The 18,788-nt window shown below is 44.2% G+C and overlaps 1 protein-coding gene across 4 annotated transcripts in view; it reads left to right on the forward strand.

Moving 5' to 3' along the window:
* Nucleotides 1–18,788, forward strand: part of SYNGR1 (synaptogyrin 1) — a 51,802-nt gene that overhangs the window by 22,661 nt on the left and 10,353 nt on the right. For all 4 annotated transcript variants that reach the window (XM_040359501.1, XM_040359498.1, XM_040359497.1 and 1 more), the window contains exons 2-3: nt 13,610–13,847; nt 16,991–17,136. In XM_040359501.1, the coding sequence (XP_040215435.1) occupies nt 13,610–13,847; nt 16,991–17,136 (384 nt within the window). The remainder of the gene's footprint in view (nt 1–13,609; nt 13,848–16,990; nt 17,137–18,788) is intronic.

Here is an 18,788-nt window from a genome sequence, read left to right on the forward strand (position 1 = left end):
GTATGAAAACTGTAGACCTCAAATGAAAATCGTTCGTTCTGTTCCTGTACGAGTATAATTTTGAAGTTTGTCCCTTCGTGAATTTTCTTCTGAAAATTCGGAATCTGCTGTCGACAATTGTGTACACACTACACGAAAGTCGTACGAAAATTCTTTGGATGAAAATGTTCGCCCGACTTTCTTATAGTGTGTGTACGAGCCTAAAGCGGAAGTAAACGCATCCATTTAACAGTTTCAAAAACTGTTCCAATTCCGGCATTTGCTGGAAATGTAATGTTCCCATTAGTTGTGCTCTTGACCAAACTGTCAAACCATCCAATGGCTGGTGTCATAACTGATCACATGTGCAGAATTATTGAAGTTGTAGATTACACAGAGGCCAAGATAGCAGCTTCCTTGGCTGAAAAGGATAGCAGGGTTTACTTCCAAGTAGGGCTGCAACGGATCACAGGTGATCCGAACGGGTCACCCCCTTCGGATCGGCACACACTGTGATCCGCGGATTGCCGTGGCTCCGGAGCTAGGCCGAAGCCGCGGCCTTTCCTAATGTTATGTCCGCGGCTCCGGAGCTAGGCCGAAGCCGCGGCCTTTCCTAACGTTATGGCCACGGCTTCGGCCTACCTCCGGAGCCATGGCTATAACGTTAGGAAAGGCCACGGCTTCGGCCTAGCTCTGTCTTGGTACACCCGGCAGCAGCCCTCCTCCTCTGTTTACACCCACAGATGAGGAGGAGCCCGCAATCGGACACACCGCTGGAAGTGACTCTGTACTACCTGAGGGGGGGGGTTTTGTCTTGCCTGAGGGGGGGGGCTGTCTTGCCTGAGGGTATGTGGATATTACAGTGGGGGGGGGGGAGAGAGATGTGGATATTACAGTGGGGGAGAATCTTTTTTTTATTTATTTTTTTGCCGATCCGAAAAATGATCCGATCCGTGACTCCTGATCTGAGGAACGATCCGAACCGTGAGTTTTTTGATCTGTTGCACCCCTACTTCCAAGTAATCCACCACAACTGGCTTCCGAAAAAAATGTGCTTTTTGGAGTGGCCCAGGCCTTGAACCCCATAGAGATGCTGTGACATGACCTCAAGAGAGCCACTCACACCACACATAGACATGTGTCTGAGCTGAAGCAGTTTTGTTTGGAGGAATGATCTAAAATTGAATGTTGTGCAGGTCTGGTCCAGAGCTACGGAAAGCCCTTGCTTGCAATTGCTGCCAAAGGAGGTTCAACCAGCTATGAACTCATAGGGTTAATTCTTTCCTCCAACGCTGTGAATGTTTATTGGGTGTGTGTTTAAAAAATTCTATCTGTTACCAGCTTGGGCGCATTGTTTGTCTATTATTGTGACTGAGGATCAGATTTTATGGCAAATTACTTCAGAAAACCAGTTAATTCCAAGGGGTTCACATACTTTTTGTTGCCACTGTATATACATGCCCACTATTTTTCACCTCCTTGTTATTCCTTTGTTGTTCCTTTGTTGTATCTCAGTGCTGCTGGTCTCTTGCAGCCTCTTTACAGCAGGGCTATGGTAGTAGTAATGGTAACTTTTTAAGGAAATCCAGATAGATGGTCTCTGGCCAGGAAAGGCCTTTTATAGGAGTGTAATCTGTCTAGTCAATGCCCTTGAGCAAAGTAATCCTCAAAGGTAAACCAAAACTGTTTGAACAGATGCAATATGTATCTCTTGCTGTAGTAGTAGGATGTGGGCAGTGATGATTGCCTGTGATGCCAGGATTGTTGACCCCCCCCCCCCACCGCTCCTATCAGTCATTAGTAGGCCATCTGCATGTACAGGGCTCTAGTCCTGCAGGAACGCGTGGGAACGGAGTTCCTGCACTTTTTTCACAGCAGGAACGCAGTTCCCTTTGCAGGACTAGAGAAGCCGAGCCGCCCGAGCCAATCCTTAAAGCGGCGATGCCCAGCTCGAGTCACTGTCAGGGGCAGGCGAACCCTAGTAATCCTTTATGTTACTGGCCGCTTCCTTTATATGGATTCATCGGGTATTGCGTCACTTTCTCGATGCCGCAATGTCTCCTGGGAGCTTTTGTCATTGTTCCCAGGAGACATTGCGGAGGTCTGCCGCAAGTTATCGCGGGATTTAGAAAGGACTTTTTTTTTTTGGTGGGGGAGTGGATCTTGGGTGGGAGTTCCCACACTTTTTTCCCCAGGACTTGACCCCTAATGTAGTATATGGTTGGCCAAGCACAGTAACGGCTCCTGGTCAAATCCTGGACTTTTCAAGCATTTGTGCTATAGAAAAATTGTTGTTGGTGAGTATGTCGCCTAGCGTGCCTACAATTTAGCTACACAAACCTATAGTGTAGAAAGGCTAAATGTAATTAAAACTAATCGTGATATGACTGCATGTCCATGATATTCACTATATACCAAAGGTCAGAATGGAATTGACCTTAATTACAGACCAAAGACTCACCAAAATGACCACTTACTGCTGGCCACAAATGCAGTTTAGACACTCTCCTCCTTTACCAAAGGAAGTGCCATGGTCAATAACCATTGCCTGACAAAGTACAAACCATGTGAATGTGGAGTTGATTAATCAGACCTCGCGCAGACCAGCACTAATGGAACCAGTAAAAATGGGATCTAACAGTTGCTACACAATGCAACAAGTGTTATGTCCAGCTTGCACGAAATTGGTTAGGGATGAAATGATGAAAGACTTCTGAACTCTCAAGGATTCTGAATGCTTTACAGAAAGAGAAGGACTTAAAAAAAAAAAAAAAAAAATGCCAAGGCAACAAAGTTTTATTGTAAGCTTGTGTTTACTATGTACTTTCGCTGTGTTTGTCATGATATGTTTTAAAGTAGAAGTTCACACTAACACTAAAATCTGTAAATCTACAGACTAACTAATTTAGCATTGTAAAAAAGAAATCGCTATACATACCTTTTTTCTGAAGCTGGTCTGGTCCCACGCTGAGCTGTCAGCTGCGGCTTTGCAGAGGAGGCAGCAGAAGTCCTATAGCAGGGATATGCTATTAGCGGACCTCCAGCTGTTGCCAAACTACAAGTCCCATCATGCCTATGCCTCTGGGTGTCATGCTTGATGCAGTCAGAGTCTTGCTTTGCCTCATGGGACTTGTAGTTTGGCAACAGCTGGAGGTCTGCTAATTGCATATCCCTGTCCTGCAGTAACTCTAATGGTGACGTCATTTCCCAGGCATTATCGGCTGTCTCCGTCACAGAGCTCATGGAGACCAGACTGGAGTGGCCCAAAAAAAAAAAAAAGTATGTATAGCGATTTCTTCTTTACAGGGCTAGATAGGTTAGTCTTAAGCCACGTACACACACGATCAGAATTTCTTTTTTTTTTTTTTTTTTTTCTTTCTTTTTTCTTTCTTTTTTCTTTCTTTTTTCTTTCTTTTTTCTTTCTTTTTTTTTCTTTTTTTCTTTTTTCTTTTTTTCTTTTTTTCTTTCTTTTTTTCTTTCTTTTTTTCTTTCTCTCTTTCTTTCTTTCTCTCTTTCTTTCTTTCTCTCTTTCTCTCTTTCTTTTTTTCTTTCTTTTTTTCTTTATTTCTTTTTTTCTTTCTTTTTTTCTTTCTTTTTTTTTTTTTTTCTTTTTTTTTTTTCTTTCTTTTTTTCTTTCTTTTTTTTCTTTCTCTTTTTTCTTTCTTTCTTTTTCTTTCTCTTCTTTCTTTTTCTTTTTCTTTTTTTTTTTTTTTTTTCTTTCTTTTTTTTTTTTTTCTTTTTTTTTTTTTTTCTTTCTTTTTTTTCTTTCTTTTTTTTCTTTCTTTTTTTCTTTCCTTTTTTCTTTCTTTTTTTCTCTCTCTCTCTTCCTGGTTGGCAGCTTGCTGTTCAAGCCTCGCTGCCACACTTCCTTATTCTTTTGATTCGCCTAATGCTGCGCCTGTACGTCACTGGTTGTTGTGACGGCGGCGGCAATCATGTTGGCGTCCTCCACGATCCCCTACAGTGTCCCGGGCACATGCACGGGACACGTGGCATGCCGTGATTGGTCAGCGCTGGGCCATTGGACAAGACAGAGTGTTGGAAATGTAATATTGACACAGCGCTACGGTGGGGGTTATGGTATAATGGTTATTAGCCACTGCACCCGCACGGTGTCCATGCGGACAGACGATGACACATTCTGTCACTGTGGACATGCTGATTTCCCCTAGGTGAGTGTTTTTCCTAGGTTTAGTGATTTACTCATTTATCATCTGGACTGAGTGCTGACACTATGTGACGTCACGGGGAGAGAGGGGAGGAGGAGGGATGATGCAATTTGTTTCACATGTTCTTATTGCCTGACGGAGAGGTCCTGCGTGGCCTTGAAACGTTGTGATGTTTTCTGTGCATTTAAAACTTTTGGACGTTGTATACGATCCGTGGTGTGCTGGCTAATATGTTCATGTGCTTTCACAGGACCTGTCCGTTCAGTCTGCCGACATCCGCCGATATCTGAGCCAATCCTGTCCACAGTAAGAATCAATGAACCACCACGGCGCTCCACGATGCTATGGTAGTTCATTGAACACTGCAAGCCGTCAGCTGCAAAGGATGTCTGGGCTTGTAGTTCATTCTCACACACAGCTGTGTGAATGAATGATGTGGACTTCCGGGTATCGCATCTCCGGCGCTGTTATTGGCCAGAGCCATGATGACGTCACTCCCGCGCATGCGTAAAAGTGCTCAGTATTGAAGTGGTTAAAGGGACACACACTATTGCCAACCATTATTTAAAGGGGTGCTATAGCAGCTTTTTAACCCTTGTCCCACCCAATCCTTTCAGCATTGTAGCTCCTCTCAAGCACATTTTTCCACCACACATTCACTTCCTGGTTATTCCCTCAGGAACAATGTGCTCCAAACAGGTAAAAAAAAAAAAGACGTCCTCGATAATGAGCAAATTATTCGATTTATCTGTCAGTGCCCAGCTATTTATGATTTGTGTGACCCAAACTACAAAGACAAGATAACTACAAAGACAAACTACAAAGACAATATCCTACTGACCACCAATGAAGGGGACATTCTTCCCACTGACCACCAATGAAGGGGACATTCTTCCCACTGACCACCAATGTTAGGAGCATTCTTCTCATTCTTCATTATAGAGGACCCAAAATTGACCCCTATCTTCACGATTGGCAATGATGGGATGTTCCCAATATCAACGTCTTCTCCGCCTTCCACTTCTCCTCCTCTTATTCCCCGTGCACTGCTACTGCTGCAGCAGCAATGACAACTGCAGTGGCAGGAAAAGGAATTGCCTCACACCATGTATGTTTTTATTGGTTAATGGCAAAGTTGAAGTTGTACTGATCCCAAATCGCGGCCGCAAAATCGCGGCAAAATCTCATGACTTTGATGTCGTATAAGTGTGAAAGGAGCCTAAGTGGGAGCAAACTCCCGTGCATGACTTTTACCTATATGTAAGGCTTACCTATAGGCACAGTAAATATCTCCTAAACTTACATTGTTAAGGAGATATTTAGTTCTTTAATGCAGCCGTTGACGTCACGGTGCTTGCGTGTTCCTTCAGACTGCTGTGCACTGATGTCATTGCGGCTCCAGCGACTAACAGCTATAGTCCGCTAACCCAGAAGGAAGACTGGGCGAGGATGGAAGTGCCTTCAGCGGTGACAGCGCGTCGCTGAATGGCTTAACCTTAAGGCAGGTTTCACATAATGTGCTAGTATGTGATGCATTGCCTTGCAGTATTAAAAAGGGGGGGGGGGAGGACTGTGGTTTGCTACCGCTTTAAATGCTAGGATATTGCAAACGGATCGATACGATTACCGGTATCTTTTAAGTTATTTTAAAACGGTCATATTATGCTGGAGATAGGCCTCGTGTTCCATCATTTCCTGTGTGCAAGGTCACATGCCAAACTAATGCAGCCCCCCCCCCCCCCCCCAATTAAATTACGGCAGTCAATGTGACCAGTGCCTTGTGACACTCAGGAGTTCTTTACTTCTGGGACAAATATTTCTTGTCTTACTCCTAATTAGCCTGAGGATTGTGAGTTTGGCCTGACCTGCAGAGCTGCTAATACTGTATGCATCACTCAGGATTATTAACTGCTTTGTTTTTAGAAGGGCGACTTTTATCCTAAATTTTGGGAGTAAATTCCTGTTTAAGTAGATCAATATGAGTTCTGATCAGTTATATGAACATGCCTGGGCTCCCTGCCTGATAGACTCTCTAGCACCTTCACAACTCAAAGAAATTGCAGTTCTGTTTTACATACTCTGTCATAACCTTCCATTGCATCGGGTCACCCCCCCCCCCCCCCCCCATTGCCTTCTGGGTCCTATGTGTGTCCCTTGCTAGCAATGTCGGTGCCTGCACCTAAAGCCAATGAACGGTTAGGCTTGGGGTGCTGACATCGCCAGAACCCTGGACAGGTAAGTGTTTTTTTTATTAAAGGTTGACCGCTTTTAAACCCCCCCCCCCCCCCCCCCCCTCTTCTTCTTTTTTTTTTTTTTTTTTTTAAACAAGGGCTGGAACTGTGCTTTACGGCCCCTTTCACACTGGGGCTACCCGTGCTTTAGCAGTAAAGTGATGCTAGTTTTAGCGGTGCTTTTTGGCCACTAGCATTGTGCTTTTAAACCTCCCGCTAGCACCCAAAGAAGGGGGTTAAAACGCCCATGTTGCAGTGCATTCATTACAGCGCTCCAAAACCGCCCCAAAGATGCTGACTGCCGGACTTTTTCTAACGTCCCGCAAGCGCACCACTGCCCCAGTGTGAAGGCACTTGGGCTTCCACATTCTGAGGGGGCTTGGGAGGCAGTTTTCAGGCGCCTTTGAAAGGCGTCAATGTGTAATCCCAACATTTTTATATTCCTGATACGTGTCTGTTGTACTATGTGCTTGTGTTCAAAACAATCCTGTTCTCTTTTTGTATGCTTTCCTTATTGTGAACACCTGATGGTCCTGCCAGTCCCCCTGCTTTTTTTATTTAAAACCGATCGCACTAGGCATGAGGGCACACCCATCCAACTTGATTCGTTTTCTGCCCGCCTGTCCCGCCTCCTCACAGCCATTGACAGTAAAGTAGGAGATGGGAGACTGTATGAATGCAATGTATTTTTTCCAAATGGCAGTGCCTCTGATGTCATACTGTCTCGAACATCTGCTATATCAGCCGTCGCTAAATGGCTGCTTGCGGTCCGAGTCCGGCCCGAGTGACGCTTCTGTCCAGACCACCATGCCGTCAGTATAATTTTAAATGTCAGCGTTGGTTTGCTGCAGGTTTCCCCAGCAACCAGTGACGCTGCGAGCGCACCACAGGTCTTGGAGTTGACTAGCTCGCACTCACGGGCCGCGAGTAGAGGGCGTGATGTCACGTGCGCGCCCCGCCACCCTGCTACTCTCGGTCCCAGGCTCTCTTTATCTCGCAGCCTCCGCCCATCTTGCGTTGAAGGTATGTGACATGTTAATTGGTCATTACTAATGGGCATATTTTTCATTGTGTACACTATCCTGTATTTAAATTAGATACGAGTGAATTTAATATTTTACACTGTTGTTTGAAGACATTCAATGCCTGGGGTTTTTTTTTTTTTTTTCTCGCATCATCTGATACCAGCCCTTTTGGGTGCTAGACTTGTGCAGCCTACATGTGCTTTATAATAGGCAGACTTTTAGCACTAGTGGAATTCTTTGTTCTATCCTATTGTATACATACAATTAATCATATATTACAGGATCTTAGTCTTAGACCATGAGTTATGCAGCTACTAGAGCTGCACGATTAATCGTGGAGAGTATCGCGATCTCGATTCTCCCCGCGGGATGACCCGCGATTCTTCTGCGTCACCGCCGGTTCCACGTAACCAGCGTGGAACGCAAATGGCAGATAAAGGAACTGACGTCAGTTATCAGAGATGCGGCGTAATGCCTGGGCGTGGGCGGTACCACCACACTTCTCGACCAGTGGGAAAAATCTGCTGTCGGAGGTGCTGAAGGCGCTGCTCTGGATGGTAAGAGCCGTGTACTGCCTTTGGGTGTCCGCATCTCCTGCAATGTCACCCGGGATGTCTTGTGACCCCCCCCAGCTAGGTGACCCCTGTCATCCTCCCCCCCCCCCCCCCCCCCCCTGAGGGTTACAACCCTTCCTGTGTCACCGGCCCCAAACTTCACATCACACCAGCCACTGATAGAGAGACCCCCCCCCCCATATCTGTAATCCCATACTCTGGTCCCCGAATCTGCAGTGCTGAGTGTATATGGGAAATACAAGCCTTCTATATCCATTCCTCATTACACAGCCTGCATGGGGAACTTTGGGCACACCAGGTAAAAATTTGTATTAATGTGCATAACAAAGCCAAGGAAAGATGGAAAAATCTCCAAAAGGCATCAAATTACAGATTAGACATTCTTATAATATGTCAAAAAAAAGTTTAGATTTTATTTCCATCATTTACACTTTTTAAAATTACAGAAAACAAAAAAATGGCGTCTGCAAAAGTTTGGGCACCCTGCCGAGTTAATATCTTGTACTGCCCCCTTTGGCAAGTATCACAGCTTGTAAACACGTTTTGTAGCCAGCCAAGAGTCTTTCAATTCTTGTTTTAGGTATATTTGCCCATTCTTCCTTACAAAAGTCTTCCAGTTCTTTGAGATTTCTGGGCTGTCCGTCACGCACTGCTCTTTTAAGGTCTATCCATAGATTTTCAATTATGTTGAGGTCAGGAGATTGTGAGGGCCATGGCAAAACCTTCAGTTTATGCCTCTTGATGTAATCCCCCGTGGATTTTGAGGTGTGTTTAGGATCATTATCCATTTGTAGAAGCCATCCTCTCTTTAACTTCAGCTTTTTCACAGATGGCATCAAGTTACCATCCAAAATTTGCTGAAATTGTATTGAATCCATTTTTCCTTCTACTCGTGAAATGTTCCCTGTGCCATTGGCTGAAATACAACCCCAAAGCATGATTGATCCACCCCCATGCTTAACAGTTGGACAGACGTTATTTTCATTAAATTCTGTGCCCTTTCTTCTCCAAACGTACCTTTGCTCATTCCGGCCAAAAAGTTCTATTTTAACATCATTGGTGAGGACGTAGAAGAGGTTTTCTTCTGATGACTCTTCCATGAAGACCATATTTGTACAAGTATCTCTTTATAGTGCAATAGTGTACCACAACTCCAGTGTCTGCCAGATCTTTCTGGAGGGATCGTGCAGTCAAACGTGGGTTTTGAATTGCTTTTCTCACAATCCTGCGAGCTGTTCTGTCTGATATTTTTCTTGGTCTTCCAGATCTTGCTTTAACTTCCACTGTTCCTGATGACTGCTATTTCTTAATTGCATTCCGAACAGAGGATATTGACATCTGAAAACGCTTTGCTATCTTCTTATAGCCTTCTCCAGCTTTGTGAGGGCCAACTATTTTCAGTTTCAGTTTTCTAGACAACTGCTTAGAAGAACCCATGGTTCTGGTTGAGAACAATCCATGACACTGGCAGGTCTCAGCTTTGCAAAGGGGGCAGTGCATGCTATAAATTCTGCAGGGTGCCCAAACTTTTGCAGACGCCATATTTTTTTCTGTAATTTTGAAAGTGTGTAAATGATGGAAATAAAATATAACTTTTTTTGACCTATTATAAGAATGTCTAATCTGTAATTTGATGCCTTTTGGAGATTTTTCCATCTTTCCTTGGCTTTGTTATGCACATTAATACAAATTTTTACCTGGGGTGCCCAAACTTTTGATCCCCACTGGTATGTACTCCCATATGTCGAATACACCGCCCCCCCCCCCCTTTAAAACCTTCAATTGTCATTTCCATGTGCCCCAATTGCTAGATATTATTATTATTATTATTATTATTATTATTATTATTATTATTTATACAGCACCAACAATTAGCATACAGTACATTTCTCATCAGTCCCTGATCTCATGGAGCTTACACTCTAAGTCCCAAACTCACATACACATATGTCCAATGTAGACAGAAGCTAACCTGCCAGCATGCTCTTGGAGTTAGAGGAAACTGGAGTATCAGGCTATTAAAGGGGGGCATGTAAGGAGTGGACTTTAAATACCGGCAACCACTGTCCCTTATAATATATATTATGAATATTACCACAGTCAAAGTTTTTGAGAATCGTGATCTTCATTCTAAGCAAAAGAATCGTGATTCTCATTTTTCCCAGAACCGTGCAGCTCCAGCAGCTACCTTCATGTGATTGGACACTGGCAAACCAAGCTTTAATGGCAGCCTTGGCATGACCTCTCCCTCTCCCAGCAAGCGTGTGTGTGTGTGTGTGTGTGTGTGTGTGTGTGATATATATATATATATATATATATATATATATATATATATATATATATATATATATATATATATATATATATATATATATTTGCAACTTCCACTGTACAGCCTTCCAGATCAATTTACTCCCTTGGGGGCTGTACTTAGACGCTTCCAAGAAGAGGATGCAAGATGGGGTCCTTGTGCCAGTGGAACCCTGTCCCTGAACATTCCGTAATGGGTAGGGTTGTCCCGATACCACTTTTTTGAGACCGAGTACAAGTACCGATACTTTTTTTCAAGTACTCGCCGATACCGAATACCGATACTTTTTTTAATGTCATGTGACGGTATTTTATAATTTTTTTTTTTTTTTTTACAGTGATTTTTTTTAGTTTTTTGGGGGGAAGGTGGATTGTCAGTGTGTTTTTTGTATTTACATTTTATTTTTATTTATTTCAAAAAAAAATATTTATTGCAATTTTTTTTTTTTGTTTAATCAGCCCTGTTGGGGGGCTTTGGTGAGATATCAGGGGTCTTAACAGACCTCTGACATCTCCCCTTTAAGACAGAGAAAGGGACTAGGGAAACAATTCCCCAGTCCCTTTCTTGGCAGCATCAGCTGAAATGAATAGAGGGAAGCTCCTCTCCATTCATAAACTGCAGCATCGTAATCACCGGTTACGATGCTCAGTTATGTGAATGGACAGAGTCAGTGATCACTGACTCTGTCCATTCGGAAAAAGGTAGGAGCCAGGTTTAGCGGCTCCTACCTCCGCTCTCCCCCCTGACAGATTGAGGGGGGAGAGCGGCACGGACAGACGGAGAAGACTGCACGGAGGACGGAGAGCTGCACGGACAGACGGGGGGGAGAGCGGCACGGACAGACGGAGAAGACTGCACGGAGGACGGAGAGCGGCACGGACAAACGGGGGGGAGAGCGGCATGGACAAACGGGGGGGAGAGCGGCATGGACAAACGGGGGGGAGAGCGGCATGGACAAACGGGGGGGAGAGCGGCATGGACAAACGGGGGGGAGAGCGGCACGGACAAACGGGGGGGAGAGCGGCACGGACGGACGGGGGGAGAGCTGCACCGATGGATGGAGAACATGGCACGGAGGGGTGAGAGCTGCATTGACGGACAGGGGGGAGAGTGGCACAGATGGACGGGGCCGGGGGAGAGCGGCACGGATAATCGGGGGGAGAGCGGCACAGATAATCGGGGGAGAGCGGCATGGATAATCGGGGGGAGAGCGGCACGGATAATCGGGGGGGAGAGCGGCACGGATAATCGGGGGGGGAGAGCGGCACGGATGGACGGGGGAGAGCGGCACGGATGGACGGGGGAGAGCGGCACGGATGGACGGGGGAGAGCGGCACGGATGGACGGGGGAGAGCGGCACGGATGGACGGAGAAGACGGCAAGGAGGGGGAGAGCTGCACGAATGGAGGGGCGGAGAGCGGCACGGACAGGGGGGGTTTAGAGCTGCACGGACGGGGAAAAGACAGCATGAAGACTACCAATTTCCCTGCCTGCCCAAGTATCGGGTGAGGCATCGGAGCATTTCCCCCGAGTACAAGTACTCGGGGAAATGCTCAGTATCGGTACCGATACTAGTATCGGTATCGGGACATCCCTAGTAATGGGTATGCCCACTGAAAAGGGGACTGAACCCCAACATCCATTCCTTTATGCTGGGACCACAGGCTGCTGTGGTAATTTAGTGCTATCGGCCTATCCAAGAGCACGTGGTGCTGCTGCTGCGGTTGTTAAGAGTTAAATATGAGGCGCCAGGCATGCATCCAAGCAATATTAACCAATGTTTGAATTTGAAACCTTTTTTTATTCCTCTCTGTGGCTGTGCTTCGAAGCTGCCTCTGCACCTGTGCAGTCTCAGTCTTGTGGAGGAATGGACGGGTCTATTTTATGTAAAGTAATAGGGCAGCGATACCACCTGGTGAGGATCTTATAATTGCACTCTTGTGCTCCTAGAAGATATGGAAGTCCTATAAGTAAATACTTGGGATATTAAGTTCCTGTTCCCATTTAGCAATGAATTGTGGGCCATGTGGTAAGGCGCTGTTCAGCAAAACTTATAAGGGGTGTCAGACTGCTTTTGAAATCAGTAATGGGCCGTACACACGACCGAACATGTCTGCTGAAACTGGTCTGCGGACCAGTTTCAGCAGACATGTTCGGTCGTGTGTAGGCCCGAGCGGACAGGATTCCAGCATACATTTGCCCGCCGGGCCTTTTTCCAGCGGGCAAATATTTCTGGACTTGTTTTAAAACAGCCCGCTGAAATCCTGTCCGCTCGGACATGTTCGGTCATCTGTACAGACCTACCTACCGTACATGTCCGAGCGCCCGCTATCCCTCGCATGCGTCGAATGACTTTGACGCATGCGTGGAAGCATTGAACTGGCAGGGCCGCCCACGTTGCCGCGTCATCGTCGCCGCCACGCCCCGCGTATTGTTTACGCGCGGATTTCTGTATGATGGTGAGTACAGCCACCATACAGAAATCCCCGGGCAGACATGTACGGTGAAAACGGTTTCATCGTACATGTTTGGTCGTCTGTACACGGCCTTGGTGGTCTGGTTAGAGCAGTTATAGGTATATTGAGGGAAAGGTAATGGCGGAGTTGAGAATATTTCATCCAAGCCCTGGCCTGGTTATGACCAGACCCTAGCAGTTGTGACATTGGGAACGTGTGCCCTTCTTTTTTTTTTTTTTATATTTCAAATAAGAAAGCAAGATTGATAAAGAGTAGGAGGTAATGCAAGAGTCTTAAAAAGGGGTGCTATGGGCTAGGTCTTAACGCTAGTAAACCCATCCCAATCCCGGAGAGTAGAAACCACCAGGAGGGGTAAGACCTCCATATGTGGTCTGTCTTTTGGGTTGGTCCATAGTAGAACCGTGAGGTCCCCCTTTTTTTTTCCTCCCTAGGACCGTCCATAATTTTGAGTCCCGGCTATGGTACCAATCAAGGACTCTGAGAAAGCAAGATGCTTTATGGTAAAGCCACCCCACCTTTAGGCAGAAAAAACATAAAGCGATGAATCCCTGGGTTTTTTGTGATTATAATTACGTATAAGTGTGTTGACATAAGTAAAGAATCCCAAGTGGGGCGCTACTGTAACCTTTTGAAAAGTATATAGCAATTTGGGCAGCATGTACATTTTAAGGACATTCATATGGCCAAACCAATATTTAGCTGCTTTTAAACTTAGACTTGAATTGTGCTTTAAACTTCAATTTCTTATGAAGCTACAAATATTTATTAAATGCCATGTCGAGAATACTTTACGTAACTGATTCTACATTTCAACATTTTTTTTCTTTTGTGTTTGTTTGCAGGTTTTCTCCATAGTGGTCTTTGGTTGCATAGTTAATGAGGGATATATTAATCTTGCAACTGAGGAGGAGGAACATTGCATTTTCAACCGAAACCGAAGTGCCTGCACTTATGGAGTGTCCGTAGGGGTGCTGGCGTTCCTTACCTGCACGCTGTATCTGGCAGTTGATGTTCACTTTCCACAAATAAGCAGTGTCAAAGATCGAAAGAAAACCGTGATATCTGATATTGCTGTGTCTGGTGAGCAGAAAATCTTTTGGCTATAAAATGTAGTAATAATAATTGATTACATTTATTTATTATCATTTATTAAATTATTATTAATAAATGTATTAATATTATTAAATTTTTTGTTATGTCTTAAAGAAAATAATCTGAACGCATTTCAGCTTGAAACTGCTGCTCACCATAACCATTCCTAGTATGGATGTATACATGTGAAAGCCTCTGTCCGATCAAAAGCTGGCAGCTGTCGGCACACATATCTGCTGACATCCACCGCTCTATAGAGAGCTATGGATGGTCTGGTCAGGTCTGCCCGAAAAACTGACAGGCGGACCTGATCGGGATAGCCTGTGTGAAATGAGCCTGAGAGCACAGTAACAGAATTTATACAGCAGATGTGAAGAGTGACACACGTGCATGTGATTGCAGTGAGAAATAAAGGGAAGCTGCCTCTAAAGTGGATGGGGGGGAAAAAGTTACGATGAAAAGTTAGGCTGGATATATATATATATATAATATTTCCCTTCTTTTATTTTATTTTTTATTTTTTTTGATTTATCAAAACCAAATATGAGGTCAAACCTAACCACTTGTTTCAATTTGTATTCAATCAGGCAGGCCCTTACACTACATGGTTCAAGGTAACGCTAAAATAAATTGAACAAGAAAATTGTATCATGTATGGCTAGCCTAAGGGACAAAGCGAGACAAGAGGAAAAAATAAATGTTTTATAAGAAAATTAAGAGAATTATGAGAGTGAAGGACTGTGCATAAGTGAAATGTGTGAAAAATGAATAAACTGGGGGAAAAAAAAGATCTTCCATTATGCCATATAAAATCATCTTAAAAAAATGTAATCTGCAAAAAAGCAGCATTATCCCATTCAAGTTTGTATTACTGTCTCTATTGGAGAGATTAAACCTTTGTTGTTTTGGTGGCAGCTTTCACCAGAATAGAAAGTAATGTAAAATACACAATTTTAAAGTTTTCTCCAGAGCAAGAGGTGAGGTGAAATCTCCCAATGGGAACACCTATTCTTCCAAAAGCAAGATATTCAATTTTTTAGATTTGCTATCACATTTGGGGATGTGTCCTGTGGGCAGCAAGTGAATGGAAATCTCCATAATGAGACACAGGCAGCAAAAAAAAAAACACATGACAGTGGTTTTAACCTTTCCCTGCTTCATTCTAACTAGAAAAAGCTGACGATACATACACTTTAATGCCGCATACACACCATCACTTTATGTGATGAAAAAAAACGACACTTTCTGTGAAGTAAAAAATGACGTTTTTGAAACTTCAATTTTCAAAGACGAAGTTGCCTACACACCATCGTTTTCTCACAATGATCTTGCAAAGTGAGGTTACGTTCCACCACGTTTTACCATTGAAGCTTGCTTCATAAGTAGCTTCTGGGCATGCGTGGATGAAAAAACGTCTTAGAAAACGACGTTTTTTTGCTACACACGGTCAATTTCTGTGAAGTAAAAAGTGCACTTTTGAAAAACGACACATAAAATTGAAGCATGCTTGAATTTTTTTTGGTCGTTTTTTAAAAGACATAAAATGACGTTTTCCCCCACACACGGTCAATTAAAGTGACGTTTTTGAAAACGTCATTTTTTTCCATCACATAAAGTGATGGTGTGTACGCGGCATAAGGCTTGTTTCACACGGGCGTTCTGTTTTTTAGTTCAGTTCAGGTACTTTTTTTTTTTTGTAAAAAGACTGATCAAAAACGGAAACGCATGTCAATTTCCATTGACATAACGTTTTTTTTTTTTTTCGTGTAAAAAAACTGACTAAACTGAACTTCAAACACGGTATATAGCTGGTTGCTAAGGAGGGGGATGGAAAAACCGGCCTCCGCATCCTTAACAACCAATGAGTCATCAACTGTCGGCATGCTTTTTTGCTGACAGCTGAATGTAAATAAATTGCTGACAAAAATCGTGAAAACAAATCGAAAAAACAGCTTGGGTGTAGAACCCAAGCTGTTTTTTCGATTTGTTTTCACGATTTTTGCCAGAATTTTGAGGAAAAAAAATGTGGGCCCCCCCCCTCAAAAATCAATACCAGACCCTTCTGAGCATGCAGGTCAGGAAAGGGAGGGGAAGAGTGAGCGCTTCCCCCTCCTGAATCATACCATTGGGTGGGCTCTGCGCCCCTCACCCCAAAACACCTTGCCCCCATGTTGATGAGGACAAGAACCTCTTCCCGACAACCCTGGCCCTAGTGAATGTCGGGGTCTGCAGGTGGGGGGGCTTATCGGAACCTGGAAGCCCCCTTGAACAAAATAGGTAGGGGTACGATATAGGTATTGTACCCCTAACTATTCACCAAAAATACATAAAAAGGGGGCGGGAGCCGGTTTTTGACAATTGCTTTAATAATGGCTCTGAGCCATTTTCTTCCCAGCTCAGTCTTCTCTCGTGCCGCCGGTTACCAGGTAAAAGGTGCTGTTCTGTAGCGGTCTTCCTCCGTTTTGTGTTATCGCTCGCTGTCTGGCATCTCTTGTATAGCCATGGGGCGTGGCTATCGGATGAAGTCACCCAGAGAGCCCAACATTTGACGTCACAGGGGGCGGGCTCCCGGGGTGATGTCATCTGATGGCCACGCCCCATGGCTATATAACCTATGCAAGACGGTCGCAAACAGCGGTGGGAAGAAGACGACGGCGGGAGAAGACAGCTCAGAGCTATTAAAGGACTTGTCAAAAACTGGCTCTTGTTTTTGTACCCTTGGGTAGGAGTACATCGTACTGCAGCGGCGCTTTGCCGGCGGCCGCGCTTCCCATTCATTTCAATGGGTAGGGACCGTGTACACACCGCTCTAAAGATGCTGCTTGCAGGAGTTTTTTTTTTTTTTTGTTTGTTTTTAACGTCCTGCTAACGCATCGCCTCAGTTTGAGAGCACTCAGGCTTTTACACTGGGGATGCAGGGGAGCCGCTTTTACAGGTGCTATTTTTAGCTCAAAAGTGTCTGAAAAACACCCCTGTGTGAAAGGGGTCTTAGGCTTTCCTTTGACCATGTAAAATACATATTCTAACTGGAAAACTAGTCATAATGCATTCCTTGTTACAAATGGCCGTTATTCATTTTTGTGACAAGTGAAAGTTTTGTCAACCCCAAACTGTGTTCTCCTTGCTTGTAGGTCTGTGGGCCTTCTTCTGGTTTGTTGGTTTCTGCTTTTTAGCCAACCAGTGGCAGGTGTCCAAACAAGAGCACAATCCAATGAATGAAGGTGCAGATGCGGCACGTGCAGCCATTGCTTTCTCTTTCTTCTCCATCTTCACCTGGGTGAGTAGTACTGTTAAATATGTCTTCCTAAATTTCCTTTGCTACTGAATGAGCAGCGGATCTTTGATTATATATTGTGAAAATTTTAATTTGGCTAAAGAGAGTTTAAAGTTTTCTTCAAGAAGCTGGCCTTTTTATATGATCATGCCGCTCCTTGTTTGATTAACTCATGAACATTACTATTACTGTCATTGGTTACAGCATCTAGTAACGGCAAGCCTAATGCAAATCACAGCTTGTGTCGCCTCAATCTTTACACATAGGCTTTTCTCAGGCCCCCTTGTGCAGGAAGAGCTTAGTAAAGCTACTGTACATTTATGTCTTTGAGCACCCCATGTACAGGAGATTCATAAAAACTGGAGGAAAGACAATGAGCACATAGATGGAGTTTTTGCAGTGGCAACCAATAGAATTCTTTTAAGGTTTTACATAAATTTAAAATGTGAAACCTGACATCACCCCCCCCACCTTTTTTTTTGCCCTGAATTATCCTTTAGGGCACAGGTGTCAAACGCAAGGCCCGCGGGCCGAATCCAGCCCTCCAGGCCATTTCACGTGGCCCTCACACCTCTCCTGCAGCTGCAGGAGAGCTCCAGCCCTCCTTTGGTCCTACTCCAGACCCTTACTTTCTGATTTCAAGCAATGCATCCAGCTTCTTCCCAGCAGTGATGTAAGTGAGAGTGGGGGACTCCATTTCTGATATAATGTAAGGGGAGTGGATGCGCTGGACATCTAATCTTACAGATACAACGTGCCCTTTTGAGGGCAATCATAATGCTGATGCGCCCATGATAAAATTGAGTTTGACACCCCTGCTCTAGGGATATTGGGATCTGTGTGTGGTTCAAGTCTGTCTAAGGGTATGTGCACATGGACATGTTCATTCACTCAAAAGTAGGAAAGCCTGCAAGAAAATAAAAATTTTCATCCTTCTGTCTAAAGTGTTTTGTTTTTGGTATCCTTGAAAAACAAGGAAACCCCTAGGTGTAGGACTTTGAGGGCGCTCAATGGTAGTACAGTGAAATAATTATAATTATAAAATTTATTTTATTGATAGAAAAATGGGGGGGGAAAGATCTAAACAACTGGAACGGCAACATAACAAATATACATGACAAAACAGTATGAGATCCTTCACCCGATGCGTTTCAGAGCTGGTTTTCATCTCCTTCAGGGGTTAACAGGGTATTGATTTGTCTACAAATGCAGACATTCAGCCAAAGTTCATTTACATTGCGATACGTTGATAAAGTAAATAAGGAGTTCCTAACTCACATTTATTCCTGTCATGTACATGCCGAATTTGTTTTGAGAGCCCATTCACACCATATTCATTGGGCTGCCCTGGGTAGCTTTGCCCACATAGAACAAAGCATATTGCCTTCACTATATGTTTTGGACTATTAGTTCAGTTCAGACACAGTGGTGTGTGCTGGAAAAAAAGTGGGAAATGCTGTAATTTTTTCAACGCAGCATGTTGAAGCTCAGTACACTGATCGCAACCTACTGCTGTGACAAAAAGACGACCAAGAGTAAAGTTTGGGGGAAAAAAATAGAGTACGATGGTAATGGCCAAGTTTGGTCAATATCATCGGCCAGCAACCCTGCCTTTTTTGTATACATTTACCTGTCGGGAAAGGGTATCTTCTGGC

The sequence above is a fragment of the Rana temporaria genome, chromosome 7 (assembly GCF_905171775.1).
Source record: "Rana temporaria chromosome 7, aRanTem1.1, whole genome shotgun sequence".
Taxonomy (NCBI): Eukaryota; Metazoa; Chordata; class Amphibia; order Anura; family Ranidae; genus Rana; species Rana temporaria.